The sequence below is a fragment of the Oncorhynchus mykiss genome, chromosome 8, assembly GCF_013265735.2.
Source record: "Oncorhynchus mykiss isolate Arlee chromosome 8, USDA_OmykA_1.1, whole genome shotgun sequence".
Classification (NCBI taxonomy): domain Eukaryota; kingdom Metazoa; phylum Chordata; class Actinopteri; order Salmoniformes; family Salmonidae; genus Oncorhynchus; species Oncorhynchus mykiss.
In genome coordinates, this window is record NC_048572.1 from 80,308,434 (window position 1) to 80,328,495 (window position 20,062).

At 38.2% G+C, this 20,062-nt stretch overlaps 2 protein-coding genes across 4 annotated transcripts in view; one reads left to right on the forward strand and one right to left on the reverse strand.

Annotated features, from left to right (window-relative positions):
* Window positions 1-4,117, reverse strand: part of ece2a (endothelin converting enzyme 2a) — a 223,891-nt gene extending 219,774 nt beyond the window's left edge. The window contains exons 1-2 of one of the 2 annotated variants that reach the window (XM_036986429.1): window positions 3,953-4,117; window positions 3,428-3,627 (exon numbers count right to left, since the gene is read on the reverse strand). In XM_036986429.1, the coding sequence (XP_036842324.1) occupies window positions 3,428-3,587 (160 nt within the window). In that variant the 5' untranslated portion in view covers window positions 3,588-3,627; window positions 3,953-4,117. The remainder of the gene's footprint in view (window positions 1-3,427; window positions 3,628-3,952) is intronic. The other variant, XM_036986430.1, reaches the window with a different exon arrangement.
* acsm3 (acyl-CoA synthetase medium chain family member 3) lies at window positions 4,092-19,060 on the forward strand. Of its 2 annotated transcripts, XM_036986427.1 has the most exons (15): window positions 4,092-4,192; window positions 4,617-4,797; window positions 5,104-5,310; window positions 5,792-6,002; window positions 6,760-6,967; window positions 8,402-8,545; window positions 8,915-9,071; window positions 9,978-10,057; window positions 10,150-10,273; window positions 10,347-10,427; window positions 10,586-10,687; window positions 11,057-11,184; window positions 17,815-17,914; window positions 18,379-18,498; window positions 18,604-19,060. In XM_036986427.1, exons 3-15 carry the CDS (start codon window positions 5,104-5,106, stop codon window positions 18,688-18,690), a joined length of 1,749 nt encoding a protein of 582 aa, XP_036842322.1. In that variant the 5' UTR covers window positions 4,092-4,192; window positions 4,617-4,797; the 3' UTR covers window positions 18,691-19,060. The 2 variants fall into 2 exon arrangements, with proteins under 2 accessions (XP_036842322.1, XP_036842323.1); XM_036986428.1 differs by lacking the exons at window positions 11,057-11,184; window positions 17,815-17,914.
* The last annotated feature ends 1,002 nt before the right edge of the window (window positions 19,061-20,062 follow it).

Genomic DNA, 20,062 nt, shown 5'->3' on the forward strand with positions numbered 1-20,062 from the left:
TCTAAAAAATGATCTGCCGAAATTGTTGCAACCCCTATTACTAGCCTGTTCAACCTCTCTTTCGTATCGTCTGAGATTCCCAAAGATTGGAAAGCTGCCGCGGTCATCCCCCTCTTCAAAGAGGGTGACACTCTAGACACAAACGGCTATCCTACCCTGCCTTTCCAAGGTCTTCGAAAGCCAAGTCAACAAACAGATTACCGACCATTTCGAATCCCACCGTACCTTCTCCGCTGTGCAATCTGGTTTCAGAGATGGTCATGGGTGCACCTCACCCACACTCAAGGTCCTAAACGATATCTTAACCACCATCGATAAGAAACAATACTGTGCAGCCGTATTCATTGACTTGGCCAAGGCTTTCGACTCTGTCAATCACCACATCCTCATCGGCAGACTCGGTAGCCTTGGTTTCTCAAATGAATGCCTCGCCTGGTTCACCAACTACTTCTCTGATAGAGTTCAGTGTGTCAAATCGGAGGGCCTGTTGTCCGGGCCTCTGGCAGTCTCTATGGGGGTGCCACAGGGTTCAATTCTCGGGCCGACTCTCTTCTCTGTATACATCAATGCTGTCGCTCTTGCTGCTGGTGATTCTCTGATCCACCTCTACGCAGACGACACCATTCTGTATACTTCTGGCCCTTCTTTGGACACTGTATTAGCAACCCCCCAGACAAGCTTCAATGCCATACAACTCTCCTTCTGTGCTCTTAAATACAAGTAAAACTAAATGCATTCTTCAACCGATCGCTGCCTGCACCTGCCCGCCCATCCAGCATCACTACTCTGGACGGATCTGACTTAGAATATGTGGACAATTAGAAATACCTAGGTGTCTGGTTAGACTGTAAACTCTCCTTCCAGACTCACATCAAACATCTCCAATCCAAAGTTAAATCTAGAATTGGCTTCCTATTTCGCAACAAAGCCTCCTTCACTCATGCTGTCAAACATACCCTCCTAAAACTGACCATCCTACCGATCCTCGACATCGGCGATGTCATTTACAAAATAGCCTCCAATACCCTACTCAATAAATTGGATGCAGTCTATCACAGTGCCATCCGTTTTGTCACCAAAGCCCCATATACTACCCACCACTCCGACCTACCTGTATGCTCTCGTTGGCTGGCCCTCGCTTCATACTTGTCGCCAAACCCACTGGCTCCAGGTCATCTACAAGACCCTGCTAGGTAAAGTACCCCTTTATCTCAGCTCACCACTATCTGAGCAGCTAACCGATCGCTACAGCTGTACATAGTCCATCGGTAAATAGCCCACCCAATTGACCTACCTCATCCCCATACTGTTTTTATTCATATACTTTTCTGCTCTTTTGCACACCAGTATTTCTACTTGCACATCATCATCTGATCATTTATCACTCCAGTGTTAATCTGCTAAATTGTAATTATTCGCCTACCTCCTCATGCCTTTTGCACACAATGTATATAGAATCATGTAGTAACCAGAAAAGTGTTAAACAAATCAAAATCTATGTTATATTTGAGATTCTTCAAAGTAGACTCTTTTTTTTTCTTTTTTCTACTGTGTTATTGACTTGTTAATTGTTTATTCCATGTGTAACTCTGTGTTGTTGTCCGTTCACACTGCTATGCTTTATCTTGGCCAGGTCACAGTTGTAAATGAGAACTTGTTCTCAACTAGCCTACCTGGTTAAATAAAGGTGAAATAAATTACAAATAAATTTAAAAATGTAAAAAATAGCATCTCCCACCTGTAGCACGCGCTCCAGCAAGTATATCTCTCTGGTCACCCCCAAAACCAATTCTTCCTTTGGCCGCCTCTCCTTCCAGTTCTCTGCTGCCAATGACTGGAACGAACTACAAAAATCTCTGAAACTGGAAACACTTGTCTTCCTCACTAGCTTTAAGCACCAACTGTCAGAGCAGCTCACAGATTACTGCACCTGTACATAGCCCATCTATAATTTAGGCCAAACAACTACCTCTTCCCCTACTGTATTTATTTATTTATTTTGCTCCTTTGCACCCCATTATTTCTACTTTGCACATTCTTCCACTGCAAATCTACCATTCCAGTGTCTTACTTGCTATATTGTATTTACTTCGCCACCATGGCCTTTTTTTGCCTTTACCTCCCTTCTCACCTCATTTGCTCACATTGTATATAGACTTGTTTATACTGTATTATTGACTGTATGTTTGTTTTACTCCATGTGTAACTCTGTGTCGTTGTATGTGTCGAACTGCTTTGCTTTATCTTGGCCAGGTCGCAGTTGTAAATGAGAACTTGTTCTCTACTTGCCTACCTGGTTAAATAAAGGTGAAATAAATATATATATTTTTTTAATGAGCCTGTTTGATCCCAGGGTCAAGTGATAGACGAGAAAAACTACAGGAGAGAATGACAGGAGATTTCCGTGGAGGAGTGCGAGCCTAGTGCCTAGGTCCTGACAACACCGGTCTTACCCCCATCATAGTCCAGGAAGCCCCTGTCGTTCGCTGACACAATTGTTCAGCATTGAACCCTCCACACACACACACACACACTCCCAACCAAGAGTGCTGCTCTGCTGCGCATACATAAACAGGGACCCTACAGTGACTGACAACAGACCACTAGCAACAGCGCCCCCCTAAGCCTCCGCATGGTCACTGCCACTACAGTACAACACTTCAAACCAGGGAAACAATTATATCAGCAAGGTTGGCTTTGGAATCCTCTGCACTGGGATAATAATATTATTCCAGGGCTCTATCAAACCGTTTTTTGAGGGATATTCCGTCAAAATAATGCAACCATGTTTAACACCTTTGTCAACATCAACTAACTGTTAGATTCTATAATATTCCACAAGGAACCGCTTTAACTACTGGGACGAATACAATATCTGCAATGTAGTGGCAAAACAAGTGCTTGGGTAATGTTTGAAGGATAGCTAACAACAGTAATATATACTCTAGCCATGCTGTTTATGACTTACATTCCAATAACGGCAGCGTGGCTAACATTTTGCAATCTGAATGCAAATGTGAAAGTATCCAGATGTGTGCTGAACAGCAAATGTTTGTAGCTCAAATTAATGTATATTAAGCATGCATATCAAGCACTGAATAGGTACAAAACCTAGGTACAAAAATCTCTACAAATGACTTTCAACCGCTTCTGTAGAATGATGTAACCAGGGGCTGAAGAATTTGCAAGGGACGGTATTATAATATTATGACGATACTGAACATGGACATGTTCAAACGTTGTCTTGCAGCGCCATCTTGTGGTCTGCCGCGTTATAAAGCACTGTTTCCCTCTTTCCAAATAAATTACTAAATGATGAGACAAACATTCCATTGATGCAGTAAGGTCTTCACGAATGTAATTTTCACAATGTCCAAGATTTCTTCAGAAATAAAGACAAGTAGGCAAGTAAGGTCAGAACACATACCAAGCACAAGGATGGCATCGTCCTTCATGACGTGACGCTGAAGTAGATGCTGGAACTTGGAGAAGTCTCCGAACCATTCAAACGACTTCTCTGTCTTGTACCTCTCATCCCAGTAGTCCACGTCTTTATACCTGGAGTTACGGTCGGGTAGATACTCCATCCCCACGCTGTCCTTCACTGTACAAGGAATGCAATGATAGCTATACACAATGTATAGAAATTAAAACAGAATTGATGCTTTTCTGTATAAAATGGAACATCAATTATTTTGTCAGTCACCCTTATGTTGTGAATGGCATTGCTGAGTTGATTATAGATCAATGTAATTAACTAGACTGTTGACAGTGTTATGTTATGATGACTGCCACAGGTTGTGGCTGTGCTCGTCTAAACCAACGACAACACCACAACGTGTTTACATACAGTACTGTCTATGATCATCGCTATGTAGCCATAGCCATCTATCTATCTAGCTACGTTTTACGCTGAATGCCCATGTGACATTGTAAACTCTTGTTCGCTTACGTCAGTCAGTTATGTCCTCACTTCATGCAGTTTTCATGAAAATAATTTGAAATGAAATGAAAGGAACATATAGGCTAGCTGTTCATTGGAGCGTTATCCATATTCCACGTGTTGCTCGCAGGAAACAGTCCGTCATACTCTCCGCGCAAAGCATCCTGGGGCAATGATATCCCATCTGATCACATCTGAGGAACCGACGTTACAGTGTAGCGGGATCAGCTGTATCTGCAAATACACCTGGTAAAAGTCTGCGACATTGCCTACTACTGTTGTGACAACGTCTTCACTTTCATTGATGTCCGTCCGTTTGCAATCACATGACATTAACTGTGCAGTTTTCATGTGTGTAAAACGAGGATGAAATTGTTAGGCTACATTGTGACAGATTGGCCCAGTTCGTGGGTGATGATTTAATGTAAGATCCAATGGCAACAGCTCTTCATCTAGTCTGCACGGTAGACTAATATTTTGGACAGAAAAACACGTATTTATTAGGCGCTATAATAACCATAAAGACTATTAATAAGCAATGTTTTTGTGGTGTCATATTACTCTAATTTTGGTCTGAAACATATTAGTGGTTTCCTTTCAATTGTTGTGTAATTAAGTAAACACGTTTTAACTTTTACATGTGCATTTATAACACCACGCCTACTTCCTGCAGATTTTAATAGTTCACCCATTCAGGTCATGGAATGAACAGATCTCTCCCTGTGTCGGAGTTGAGCCCTAGTATTCCTTCCTTTTCACTCGACCCTTTATGGAGACATTTCTTGGGCGCCATTCCTTATTTTCAGCCCGCAGACAGAGCAACATAAACCGCAAACAACACGACGATTTGAGAGGTAGGGTTTGAGAGGGGTTTAAACTTAAGCATGATACTTTCTAAGCGTGATACTTAATGATACCTTAATGTATCAACTGTATACGTTCTGTACAGTGTTCTTCTCTGCTTGTCAACTGTTGCCATAAAAATACTAGTTGCACAATTTGTCTCTACTGAATGGCTTTAATATAACTGGTAAGAATGTCTTCCAAAGTCATTTGCATGATGCATAAAATGAGAGAAAGAGATTGTTCTTGCTCTAAACAGTATTGTTTCTACTGCATCTACAAGTATTTTATTAAGTAGTGTTTTTTTTCCTTTGCAGATGAGGGCCATTGGGAAAGTGTCATTTCAACTGAAGGCACTCAGTATATTCCCAAGTAACTTTAAATGTCAGATCCGTGGACATAGGGTATCTCCTCCTCAAAACTTTACTGGCTATGAGAGTATCAAACAACAATACAGCCCCCAGATACCTGAGTACTTCAACTTTGCAGAAGATGTGCTTGATGTGTGGGCAGAGAAAGAAAAGGTAGAGTATACCTTGTTTATCTAACCTTCAACTTTCATTTCCAGTGCTTGACTTGGATGAAATAGCTTTCAGTACTCGTTTAGGGTGCCAGTACTGTTTATATTTAGGTGCAGGAGCTCCACAATACATTGAGCTAGTATTCTATAAGAGGAACAGGAGCTCAAGCAGAAGAACATTTGAGCTGCCGGTACTCTACTCAGGTGAGCTCCTCCCCAAGTCAAGCACTGTCCGTTGCATATATTATCATGGGGGAATGAAAAAATGGTAACACTTGACTTGAACCCTCTGACTGTGACATAGTTGTTATAACTCGTAATGACGTGTTATGTCAGTGTTATGACAACATCATCATGATGACCGCCTTTAGGTAGCAGGATAGTTGACATATCATTCATATTGGCAGAGGGATATGTTCTACATTAAACTTTACGGTTTCAGATGAACTCAAATGTAAATGTGAAATCACCATGGTTTATTTCAGAAAGGAGAGAAAGGATCTAACCCTGCCTTCTGGTGGGTGAATGACAGAAAGCAGGAGGTGAGGTGGAGTTTTGAGGAGCTGGGCTTCCACTCCAGAAGACTGGCCAATGTTCTGTCAGGTGCCTGTGGTCTCAACCAGCAGGACAGGGTGTTTCTGGTACTACCCAGGGTTCCAGAGTGGTGGCTCGTCAATGTGGCCTGTCTCAGAACCGGTGAGCTAGAAAAGATCTAATCCAGAAATCCAAGACTTCATAATAGAATCAAAATTGCATTGTCTAGACCAGTGATATTGAAACTTTTTCAGCGGGGACCACATTTTTTTCCCCAGAATTTCTGGGGACCCAATTTTTGTCACTAGAAAATCTGGTGATTCACATTTTTATTAGGCGTACCCCCGACGGCTTTGCCTTTGGGAATATCTGCTCTAAGAGAACCAATACGTACATTTATTTACTTACTTAGTACAATTTATTTGTCAAATATATTTTTCAATAACATTTGTATATTGTTCCCATAATATAATCTGTCCTCTTCATTTTTGGATCCCCCCAAAATCAAACTATTTTTTATTTGTCGACCCCACTGAAATCCCCCCGTCGACCCCACTGAAATCCCCCCATCGACCCCACTGAAATCCCCCCGTCGACCACACTGAAATCCCCCCGTCGACCCTGACTTTGAATACCACTCGTCCAGACATAATGCTATCAGATAGCATATGTTTAGTTCAATAAATATGTTTGGGGCAATACAATTGAAATAGTTTTGGAGACAAGCTGCTAAATTAATAAAATAATTCAATATAAATGTGATGCCTAGGGCCGGGTGTACTATCTGACCTCCTGACCTGAACAGGAAAAATGTACAACCTTATTTATTCCAGTGCCTTGTCATTAGCTATGACTAGGGCCGCAAGATTTCCCTTCAGGAAAATCTTATATCCCTGGTGAAGTCCCATGTCCCCCACAGGAACAGTGCTGCTGCCAGGCACCTCTCAGATGACAGCCAGGGACATCCTCCACCGGCTGCAGACCTCTGGGGCCCGCTGTGTCATCACAGACGAGTCCCTGGCCCCCCTGCTCGATGCCGTGGCCTCTCAGTGCTCCAGCCTGCAGCACAAAATACTGGTGTCCCCCACCAAGAGAGAGGGCTGGAAGAACTTTGGAGATCTGGTGAGGTAAAGATAACTTAGGTCAGAAAAAAATTCCAAAGACACTTGTCATAGAAAGGACCATATATTTATATATTTCTTAATTCCATTATTTTACTATGTTTTTTGCCTCACCCGCAATAACATCTCTTAAATATGTGTATGTGACCAATTTGATTTGGATGGGATGGGATCATAATGGCTCCAGTTCACTGTGTCTGATCTATTGGTTTTGTCTGGATGGGATCATAATGGCTCCAGTTCACTGTGTCTGATCTATTGGTTTGGTCTGGATGGGATCATAATGGCTCCAGTTCACTGTGTCTGATCTATTGGTTTGGTCTGGATGGGATCATAATGGCTCCAGTTCACCATGTCTGATCTATTGGTTTGGTCTGGATGGGATCATAATGGCTCCAGTTCACTGTGTGTGATCTATTGGTTTGGTCTGGATGGGATCATAATGGCTCCAGTTCACTGTGTCTGATCTATTGGTTTGGTCTGGATGGGATCATAATGGCTCCAGTTCACTGTGTCTGATCTATTGGTTTGGTCTGGATGGGATCATAATGGCTCCAGTTCACTGTGTCTGATCTATTGGTTTGGTCTGGATGGGATCATAATGGCTCCAGTTCACTGTGTCTGATCTATTGGTTTGGTCTGGATGGGATCATAATGGCTCCAGTTCACTGTGTCTGATCTATTGGTTTGGTCTGGATGGGATCATAATGACTCCAGTTCACTGTGTGTGATCTATTGGTTTGGTCTGGATGGGATCATAAAGGCTCTAGTTCACTGTGTCTGATCTATTGGTTTGGTCTGGATGGGATCACAATGGCTCCAGTTCACTGTGTCTGATCTATTGGTTTGGTCTGGATGGGATCATAATGGCTCCAGTTCACTGTGTCTGATCTATTGGTTTGGTCTGGATGGGATCATAAAGGCTCTAGTTCACTGTGTCTGATCTATTGGTTTGGTCTGGATGGGATCATAATGACTCCAGTTCACTGGGTCTGATCTATTGGTTTGGTCTGGATGGGATCATAATGACTCCAGTTCACTGTGTCTGATCTATTGGTTTGGTCTGGATGGGATCATAATGGCTCCAGTTCACTGTGTCTGATCTATTGGTTTGGTCTGGATGGGATCATAATGACTACAGTTCACTGTGTCTGATCTATTGGTTTGGTCTGGATGGGATCATGATGACTACAGTTCACTGTGTCTGATCTATTGGTTTGGTCTGGATGGGATCACAATGGCTCCAGTTCACTGTGTCTGATCTATTGGTTTGGTCTGGATAGGATCATAATGACTCCAGTTCACTGTGTCTGATCTATTGGTTTGGTCTGGATGGGATCATAATGACTCCAGTTCACTGTGTCTGATCTATTGGTTTGGTCTATCTACATCTTGCTTGTTACTTTCAGCATCTCTGTACTGACCAAACTCTCTCCATAGGAACGCATCCAGCGACCATGAGTGTGTGAAGACTCGCAGTGATGACCCTATGACCATCTTCTTCACCAGTGGGACCACAGGGTCACCTAAGATGACCCAACACAGCCACAGTAGCTATGGGATAGGCCTCACTGTCAACGGAAGGTAGGTCCGCCAACATTAATCTCAGTTAACACAGATGTTTACATAGTCTGTCCACGAGAGATTACTTCAACATAACCACAAACACAACACAACCATAACCATGCCACAACCATAACATAACCATAACCACGACATAATCACAACCACGCCACAACCATAACATAATCACAACCATAACATAACCACGCCACAACCATAACATGGGTTGAACTTAGATTGCACTGACTAATTGCTGTTGTGAAAGCAGCAGCTACTCTTCCTGGGGTCCACACAAAACATGAAGCATGACATAATACCCATTGAACTGAACCCTAATTGGGGTTTATCTCTGTCCTACTCCCTCTCTCCCTCCCTCCTGTCGGTGTGGAGGTACTGGTTGGACCTGACGGAAAGGGATGTCTTGTGGAACACATCTGATACAGGCTGGGCCAAGTCTGCCTGGAGCAGTGTCTATGCCCCCTGGATCCAGGGAGCCTGTGTCTTCATCCACCATATGCCCCGCTTCGACAGTCACACTGTACTGGAGGTGTGTGTGTGTGTGTGTGTGTGTGTGTGTGTGTGTGTGTGTGTGTGTGTGTGTGTATGTGTATGTGTGTGTGTGTGTGTGTGTGTGTGTGTGTGTGTGTGTGTGTGTGTGTTTATACACCATATGGTCTGAAAACAACACCTATTCCCTTACATCTTTGATGTCAGCACATCTGAGGGAAGTGGTTTGCTTCAGATCTGCAGGCACTGCATTTGACCACTAGAGGGCCCTGCATGTCCATTCTCACTCCATAGAACCCCTCTCTGTGTCTTCCACTGCATTTGACCACTAGAGGGCCGTGCATGTCCATTCTCACTATATAGAACCCCTCTGTGCCTTCCAATGCATTTGACCACTAGAGGGCCGTGCATGTCCATTCTCACTATATAGAACCCCTCTGTGCCTTCCAATGCATTTGACCACTAGAGGGCCGTGCATGTCCATTCTCACTATATAGAACCCCTCTGTGCCTTCCAATGCATTTGACCACTAGAGGGCCCTGCATGTCCATTCTCACTATATAGAACCTCTCTGTGCCTTCCAATGCATTTGACCACTAGAGGGCCCTGCATGTCCATTCTCACTATATAGAACCCCTCTGTGCCTTCCAATGCATTTGACCACTAGAGGGCCCTGCATGTCCGTTCTCACTATATAGAACCTCTCTGTGCCTTCCAATGCATTTGACCACTAGAGGGCCCTGCATGTCCATTCTCACTATATAGAACCCCTCTGTGCCTTCCAATGCATTTGACCACTAGAGGGCCCTGCATGTTCATTTTCACTATATAGAACCCCTCTGTGCCTTCCACTGCAGGTGTGTCGTGGCTAGGTTGAATGTAGTGGGGAAATGTTGTTATTTCATGTCATTACAGATATTGATATTTCATGTGTTTTTCTTTGAAGACTCTCTCCAGCTACCCCATATCCACATTCTGCACGGCTCCAACTGCTTATCGAATGCTAGTGCAAGAGGACATGTCCAGGTATTTGCTTACACACTGATTAAATAATGTCTCCTTTTTAGATTACAACCAAATCGTTATTGACATCTGAGACATCTCTTTTTTTTTGTCAGTTATAATTTCAGCAACTTGCAGCATTGTTTGTGTGCTGGTGAACCCATCAACCCAGAGGTGATGGAGAAGTGGAGGAGTGCCACTGGACTGGACATCTACGAAGGATATGGACAAACTGAAACTGTGAGTTAAGTTGAAGGTGATAAAAGGTTACACAGAGAATGGTGTCTTAGCTTCTCTGTCATTTCACTTCCAGGTACTGATAGCTGGTACTTTTAAGGGCATGAAGATCAAAGCCGGGGCCTTTGGGAAGGCTTCACCAGAGTATGATGTGCAGGTATATGCAGTCAACAGACAACAGTGTTGAAAATTATCCAAGTCATTCATTCGTGTAATGTGTGCTTAACCATCAACATGAATCAATGTGTAATCAATAAAGTTTCCATGTTTTGATACAAACTGTGGACATTGGCAGCATTTGTGTTCCTATCTCAGGTCGTAGATGAAGCCGGTAATGTCTTGCCCAGAGGAGTGGAGGGGAACCTTGGTATCAGAGTGAAACCACACAAGCCCTTTTCCCTGTTTACTGAATACACAGTATGTACGACCAGTTCACTGCAGGTCAACTAGCCACCTGGTCTCCCTGTCTGTTTTCTTCCAATAGCACATCATTATATATCCACATCATTGATTTTTATTTTATCTAGCCTTTATTTAACTAGGCAAGTCAGTTAAGAACAAATTCTTATTTACAATGACGGCCTAGACCAGAAGACGCTGGGCCAATTGTGTGCCGCCCTATGGGACTCCCAATCACAGCTGTTTGTGATACAGCCTGGATTAATTGATTGACTGACTGACTAGTCCTTCAATTTTGATATTGATTTGAACCTTCTGAAATACATTGAGACTTGGTTTGTTTTCTTCCATCTTAATATTGTAATATTTGTATGCACATCTATGCAGGGGGACCCTGATCGAACAGCAGAGTGCTATGTTGGGGACTTCTACCTGACTGGTGACAGGGGTGTCATGGATGAGGACGACTACTTGTGGTTCGTGGGTCGAGCTGATGACGTCATCCTGTCAGCTGGGTAACACTATGGTCGACTTCCTGCCCGACTAGATGTGCAGGCCTTGCATTGCATCAACCAATGGTTGCGTGCCACATCATCGACTGTGCAGTTGGGAATTAGATTGCTATGTCATTATGCTGCATTCGTAACCAAGTGAGAGGTGGGAATTTATCAGTTGTGAAGTTGTAAATACCAGTTGGTTCACGTGCTTTGAACTTGTTGAGAAACCCCGATTGGCTAATGGCCAAATAGCTGATTAAGCACTAAACTAAAAATACAGCTATCATGCTTGTAAACAAATTATAGTGTTCAAAAACTATATTAATACATTGTTTTTATAAATAATGTTTTGTTGCATTTAACTGCCGAAAATGCTGTTATCGAGGTCATTTCCTTAGTAGGTGAGGTCAGGGGTCACTATGTGGGAGCTCAGGATGATAGTTTCCCACTAGTCTCCCAGTTTTATGTGTAAATTCCCACTTTCCTCTTCATTACGAATGCAGCATTAGCTGACATGTTAAATACCTATCCAGGCGTTGTAAGATCTGCCATGTCTCAGCAATGTAGTCGGGCAGGAACTCAACCTATACCTGTATCTATACCTATTCCTATACCTATATCTATATCTATATCTATACCTATGTCTATATCTATATCTATATCTATATCTATACCTATACCTATATCTATACCTATATCTATATCTATATCTATATCTATATCTATATCTATACCTATTCCTATATCTATATCTATATCTATACCTATATCTATATCTATACCTATACCTATATCTATACCTATACCTATATCTATACCTATATCTATAACTATACCTATATCTATATCTATACCTATGTCTATATCTATATCTATATCTATATCTATACCTATACCTATATCTATACCTATATCTATATCTATATCTATATCTATATCTATATCTATACCTATATCTATATCTATACCTATATCTATATCTATATCTATATCTATATCTATATCTATACCTATATCTATACCTATATCTATACCTATACCTATATCTATACCTATATCTATATCTATATCTATATCTATACCTATATCTATACCTATATCTATATCTATACCTATATCTATATCTATACCTATACCTATAACTATATCTATATCTATATCTATATCTATATCTATACCTATGTCTATATCTATATCTATATCTATACCTATATCTATATCTATACCTATATCTATATCTATACCTATATCTATACCTATATCTATATCTATACCTATATCTATATCTATACCTATATCTATATCTATATCTATATCTATACCTATATCTATATCTATATCTATATCTATACCTATGTCTATATCTATATCTATATCTATATCTATACCTATATCTATATCTATACCTATACCTATACCTATATCTATATCTATATCTATATCTATATCTATACCTATACCTATACCTATACCTATAACTATACCTATATCTATACCTATATCTATATCTATACCTATATCTATATCTATATCTATATCTATATCTATACCTATATCTATATCTATACCTATATCTATATCTATATCTATACCTATATCTATATCTATACCTATATCTATACCTATATCTATATCTATACCTATATCTATATCTATACCTATATCTATATCTATACCTATATCTATATCTATATCTATACCTATATCTATATCTATATCTATATCTATACCTATGTCTATATCTATACCTATATCTATATCTATACCTATATCTATATCTATACCTATATCTATACCTATATCTATATCTATACCTATATCTATATCTATACCTATATCTATATCTATACCTATATCTATACCTATATCTATACCTATATCTATACCTATATCTATATCTATATCTATATCTATATCTATACCTATACCTATACCTATATCTATAACTATATCTATATCTATATCTATATCTATACCTATATCTATATCTATACCTATATCTATAACTATATCTATATCTATACCTATATCTATATCTATACCTATATCTATATCTGTATCTATACCTATTCCTATATCTATACCTATATCTATAACTATATCTATATCTATATCTATACCTATGTCTATATCTATATCTATACCTATGTCTATATCTATATCTATATCTATATCTATACCTATACCTATACCTATACCTATATCTATATCTATATCTATATCTATATCTATACCTATATCTATATCTATACCTATATCTATATCTGTATCTATACCTATACCTATACCTATATCTATATCTATATCTATATCTATATCTGTATCTATACCTATAACTATATCTATATCTATATCTATATCTATACCTATGTCTATATCTATATCTATACCTATATCTATATCTATATCTATACCTATATCTATATCTATACCTATATCTATAACTATATCTATATCTATATCTATATCTATACCTATGTCTATATCTATATCTATACCTATATCTATATCTATATCTATATCTATACCTATATCTATAACTATATCTATACCTATATCTATACCTATATCTATATCTATACCTATATCTATACCTATACCTATATCTATAACTATATCTATACCTATACCTATATCTATATCTATACCTATATCTATAACTATATCTATATCTATACCTATATCTATATCTATATCTATATCTATACCTATATCTATATCTATATCTATACCTATATCTATACCTATATCTATACCTATATCTATATCTATACCTATACCTATATCTATATCTATATCTATATCTGTATCTATATCTATATCTATACCTATATCTATATCTATATCTATATCTATATCTATACCTATATCTATATCTATATCTATACCTATAACTATATCTATATCTATACCTATATCTATATCTGTATCTATACCTATATCTATATCTATACCTATATCTATATCTATACCTATACCTATACCTATATCTATATCTATAACTATACCTATATCTATATCTATACCTATATCTATACCTATTCCTATATCTATATCTATATCTATACCTATACCTATATCTATATCTATATCTGTATCTATACCTATATCTATATCTATATCTATATCTATACCTATATCTATATCTATACCTATATCTATAACTATATCTATATCTATACCTATATCTATATCTATACCTATATCTATATCTGTATCTATACCTATTCCTATATCTATATCTATACCTATATCTATATCTGTATCTATACCTATTCCTATATCTATATCTATACCTATATCTATATCTGTATCTATACCTATTCCTATATCTATATCTATATCTATATCTATACCTATATCTATATCTATATCTGTATCTATACCTATATCTATACCTATACCTATATCTATACCTATATCTATACCTATTCCTATATCTATATCTATATCTATATCTATACCTATACCTATATCTATACCTATATCTATACCTATTCCTATACCTATATCTATATCTATATCTATATCTATATCTATACCTATATCTATATCTATACCTATATCTATATCTATATCTATATCTATATCTATACCTATACCTATACCTATATCTATAACTATATCTATATCTATATCTATATCTATACCTATATCTATATCTATACCTATATCTATAACTATATCTATATCTATACCTATATCTATATCTATACCTATATCTATATCTGTATCTATACCTATTCCTATATCTATATCTATACCTATATCTATAACTATATCTATATCTATATCTATACCTATGTCTATATCTATATCTATACCTATGTCTATATCTATATCTATATCTATATCTATATCTATACCTATATCTATACCTATATCTATATCTATACCTATATCTATATCTATATCTATATCTATATCTATATCTATACCTATATCTATATCTATATCTATATCTATACCTATACCTATACCTATACCTATACCTATATCTATATCTATACCTATATCTATACCTATATCTATATCTATACCTATATCTATACCTATATCTATATCTATATCTATATCTATATCTATATCTATACCTATATCTATATCTATATCTATACCTATATCTATATCTATATCTATACCTATATCTATAACTATATCTATATCTATACCTATATCTATATCTATACCTATATCTATATCTATATCTATACCTATATCTATATCTATACCTATATCTATATCTATACCTATATCTATATCTGTATCTATACCTATTCCTATATCTATATCTATACCTATATCTATAACTATATCTATATCTATACCTATATCTATATCTGTATCTATACCTATATCTATATCTATATCTATATCTGTATCTATATCTATATCTATATCTATATCTATATCTATATCTATACCTATATCTATATCTATATCTATATCTATAACTATATCTATATCTATACCTATATCTATATCTATATCTATATCTATACCTATATCTATATCTATATCTATATCTATATCTATACCTATACCTATATCTATACCTATATCTATACCTATACCTATATCTATACCTATATCTATACCTATATCTATATCTATATCTATACCTATATCTATATCTATATCTATACCTATATCTATACCTATACCTATATCTATAACTATATCTATACCTATATCTATATCTATATCTATACCTATATCTATAACTATATCTATACCTATACCTATATCTATATCTATATCTATATCTATACCTATGTCTATATCTATATCTATACCTATATCTATATCTATACCTATATCTATATCTATATCTATACCTATACCTATATCTATACCTATGTCTATATCTATATCTATACCTATACCTATATCTATATCTATATCTATACCTATATCTATACCTATGTCTATATCTATATCTATACCTATACCTATATCTATATCTATATCTATATCTATACCTATATCTATATCTATATCTATACCTATACCTATACCTATATCTATATCTATACCTATAACTATATCTATATCTATATCTATATCTATACCTATGTCTATATCTATACCTATATCTATACCTATATCTATATCTATATCTATATCTATACCTATATCTATATCTATATCTATATCTATATCTATATCTATATCTATACCTATATCTATAACTATATCTATACCTATATCTATATCTATACCTATGTCTATATCTATATCTATACCTATATCTATATCTATATCTATACCTATATCTATATCTATGGGGCACAAATGTCAATTTGTTCTTCTCAGTCGATGAATAAGCTCAATCTGAGTCTGGAAAACTGAACAAAAATGTTTAGTTGACTATCCCCCTATTCGCCCGGGACTAGTATTACTAGAGAACGTTGGTTATGTAATTATTACTCCAGAATGTCCGTTATTCCGAAGGACGATTCGGACAGGATTAGTTTTTTTCCAAACTGGCCCCTGTAATTATGACTTGTTTTCAAAAAATTGACAGTTATGACGGAAGCCTGGAGGTTTTTATTCTAGGTGTGAAGATATTTCAACATGTCCAGGGGATACCGGCACACGGATAACGCCAGCTTGGTTCCCAAGTTTCTAAACCAAACCAGCTTTGATGTAGTGTCGCCGTAATATTTGAATTGAGGAAGTGCCATGATAATCATTAGAATATATCAGCAATCTGTAGTACGTCCTAAATGCCCCCCAGCCTTCAGATGTGAGCTAAACAGTGCACTTGCACCTGAGATGTGTTTTAAGGCTATGGATGAGAAAGATAACTTATCATTTCCAAATGTTTAGGTCAGTTCTATGCTGCTTTGCTATCTATTAACAGCAACTTTAGCATCAAATAGGCCCAATATTTTTTTACAGATGCATTTGACAATATTCAATTCATAATCACAAAATATATAAACAAAAGCATTCACTGTGAAAGTTGATACATGTAGGTCATTTATATATCACTTATGCGCAGCACTTAGTTCAGTTTATCCAATCAGGTATTGTTTTCTTGCTCAAACCGTGAGCGAGCCACACCTGTCAAACTCAGACATTTCTCTCAAAACACAGGGATGTCGATTCGCACAGGACTAGCGTTATCCGAGGACCTTGGAGTTCGCCAAAAAACAGTAGGTTACTCTGGCTGGGATTGTTACTCTCCTGCCATGTAAAAATGACTGGCAGATTCGGACGGGACTGAAATTACAAATGTGGTGTTTTGTGCCCGTGCACATAATTACATTACACGACCTCCCCTAGTAAAACTAATCCTGTCTGAATAGGACTAAAGTCTGGGTTTGTATAGGTACCGTATTTGTAGTGAAACTAATCCTGTCTGAATAGGACTAAAGTCTGGGTTGGTTGTATAGGTACCGTATTCGTAGTGAAACTAATCCTGTCTGAATAGGACTAAAGTCTGGGTTTGTATAGGTACCGTATTCGTAGTGAAACTAATCCTGTCTTAATAGGGCTAAAGTCTGGGTTTGTTTAGGTACCGTATTTGTAGTGAAACTAATCCTGTCTGAATAGGACTAAAGTCTGGGTTGGTTGTATAGGTACCGTATTCGTAGTGAAACTAATCCTGTCTGAATAGGGCTAAAGTCTGGGTTTGTATAGGTACCGTATTGGTCCATTTGAGGTGGAGAACGCTTTGATTGAACACCAGGCTGTGGCTGAGTCAGCCGTGGTCAGCAGCCCTGACCCTATCAGAGGAGAGGTACAGTATGGATGGATCAATCAAATCCATTAAAGTAATAGGTCATCCTCACCCAGAATCAAAGCAGTCAGATGATTTCAGAGCTCAGATGTTATTAGACTATGGACTATCTTGTTGGTTAGATCTCTGTAAATGAACCTATATTGGCTTCAATCCCAAAATCATTCATAGCGACTGCACTGTAATTGGGCTCCCAAGTGGCGCAGCGGTCAAAGGCACTGTATCTCAGTGCTAGAGGCATCACTACAGACCCTGGTTCGATTCCAGGCTGTATCACAACTGGCCGTGATTGGGAGTCCCATAGGGCGGCGCACAATTGGGCCAGCGTCATCCGGTTTAGGGGAGGACGTCGTTGTAAATAAGAATTTGTTCTTCACTGACTTGCCAAGTTAAATAAAGGTTAATTAAAGGTTAATTAAAGGTTACATAAAACAACCCAGTTAATATGCCCTCCATCTTCCCAGGTTGTGAAGGCATTTGTTGTTCTAACAGCAGAGTACAAATCTCAAGATCAAGATCAACTTAAGAAAGAATTACAGACGTATGTGAAGAGAGTTACTGCACCGTACAAGTATCCACGCAAGGTCATTGTTATTCTTTTGTAAAGCTATTTATTGTTGAAAAAAAAAGCTTGATCAATATCTATTAGAAGGCAAAAAATAAGGTAATTCGACTTCTCATCTTCACAGGTAGAGTTTGTGGAACAGCTACCAAAGACAGTTAGTGGTAAAATCAGGAGAGTGGAGCTCAGGAACAAAGAATGGGGAAGATCCTGAATGGGTGGAGGATCATCTGTTGAACCTTCTTATTGGAACAGTGAAGAGAATGTAGGCTGTTTCTTTCTTTTCCTACTAGCACCGAATTTGCTGATAACTACTTAATTGAGGAAAAATGTCCTTACTGTGATGGTGATATGTGGTTGTCCCACCTAGCTATCTTAAGATGAATGCACTAACTGTAAGTTGCTCTGCATAAGAGTGACTGGTAAATTACTACATTTTAAATGTGAAATGAATCAAAACATCTGTGAAATGAATGGCACATGTCTTTTTCTATTTGTCTCCATCATTGCATGAATAGCTACTTCACACTTGTATGAATGAAAGAAACTTGAAGAATAAACTTTTGATTCAGTATATTACAGCACTGTGTGTGTGTACGTAGGTTTTCTACTGAAGAATCTAGTTCACTGCATGTTCTGCTTCACACACTTGTTGGTGTTGATTACAGTGTGCAGTCCAGGTAGACCCCTGGGTACTGGAGTATACCACAGCCCACGCCCCAGGACACCACCCCTAACAGCATGGTACGACCCACCAGAGGCCAACCTGAGTCCCCCTACAGAAAAGAGAGACTGGCCCTGTGTGAATACTTTAATACGATGTACATGTCTTTTCTCTCTTATCTAGTTTCTAATCTGTAGGTTATTAGCTAAGTGGAAGCAAGATTTCCTATCTTATCTCAATCAGTACATCCTTCTCAGGGACCGGGCCATTGATTTAGTGGCAATCCGTGATTCAAACTGAGTTTCCCAGTGTGTGAGTGGCCTGTACCTTAATCAACTGCTTTTATACGACGTGGGTCTGCAGATTTGGCCCTCCCGAATCTTCTGACCCCTCACCAACGAGCCCTCACTGCCCAGGTCCACCGTCATCCTCTGACCCCTCACCAACCAGAGCCCTCACTGCCCAGGTCCACCGTCATCCTCTGACCCCTCACCAACCAGAGCCCTCACTGCCCAGGTCCACCGTCATCCTCTGACCCCTCACTGCCCAGGTCCATCATCATCCTCTGACCCCTCACTGCCCAGGTCCACTGTCATCCTCTGACCCTTCACCAACGAGCCCTCACTGCCCAGGTCCACCGTCATCCTGGTGGGTCTTTGGGTTTGGAGAAAAGCATATCAGACTGTAAAGGGACTTGGAAAGTTAAGCTTGAACCAGTAACCTCCTGTGCCATAAATCCCAGACCTCTTGGCAGGGACCATATGATGCTATACATACAGACTCACAGTACATAGCAGTGTGCAGCAGAGAGGACTCAACGCAGACGAATCAGGGCTCCACCGCACGGGGAGGTTTTCACACGGAACAAGCTGACTGCAATTACTCTCTTACATTTTTTGTATGTTTTTATTTAACCTTTATT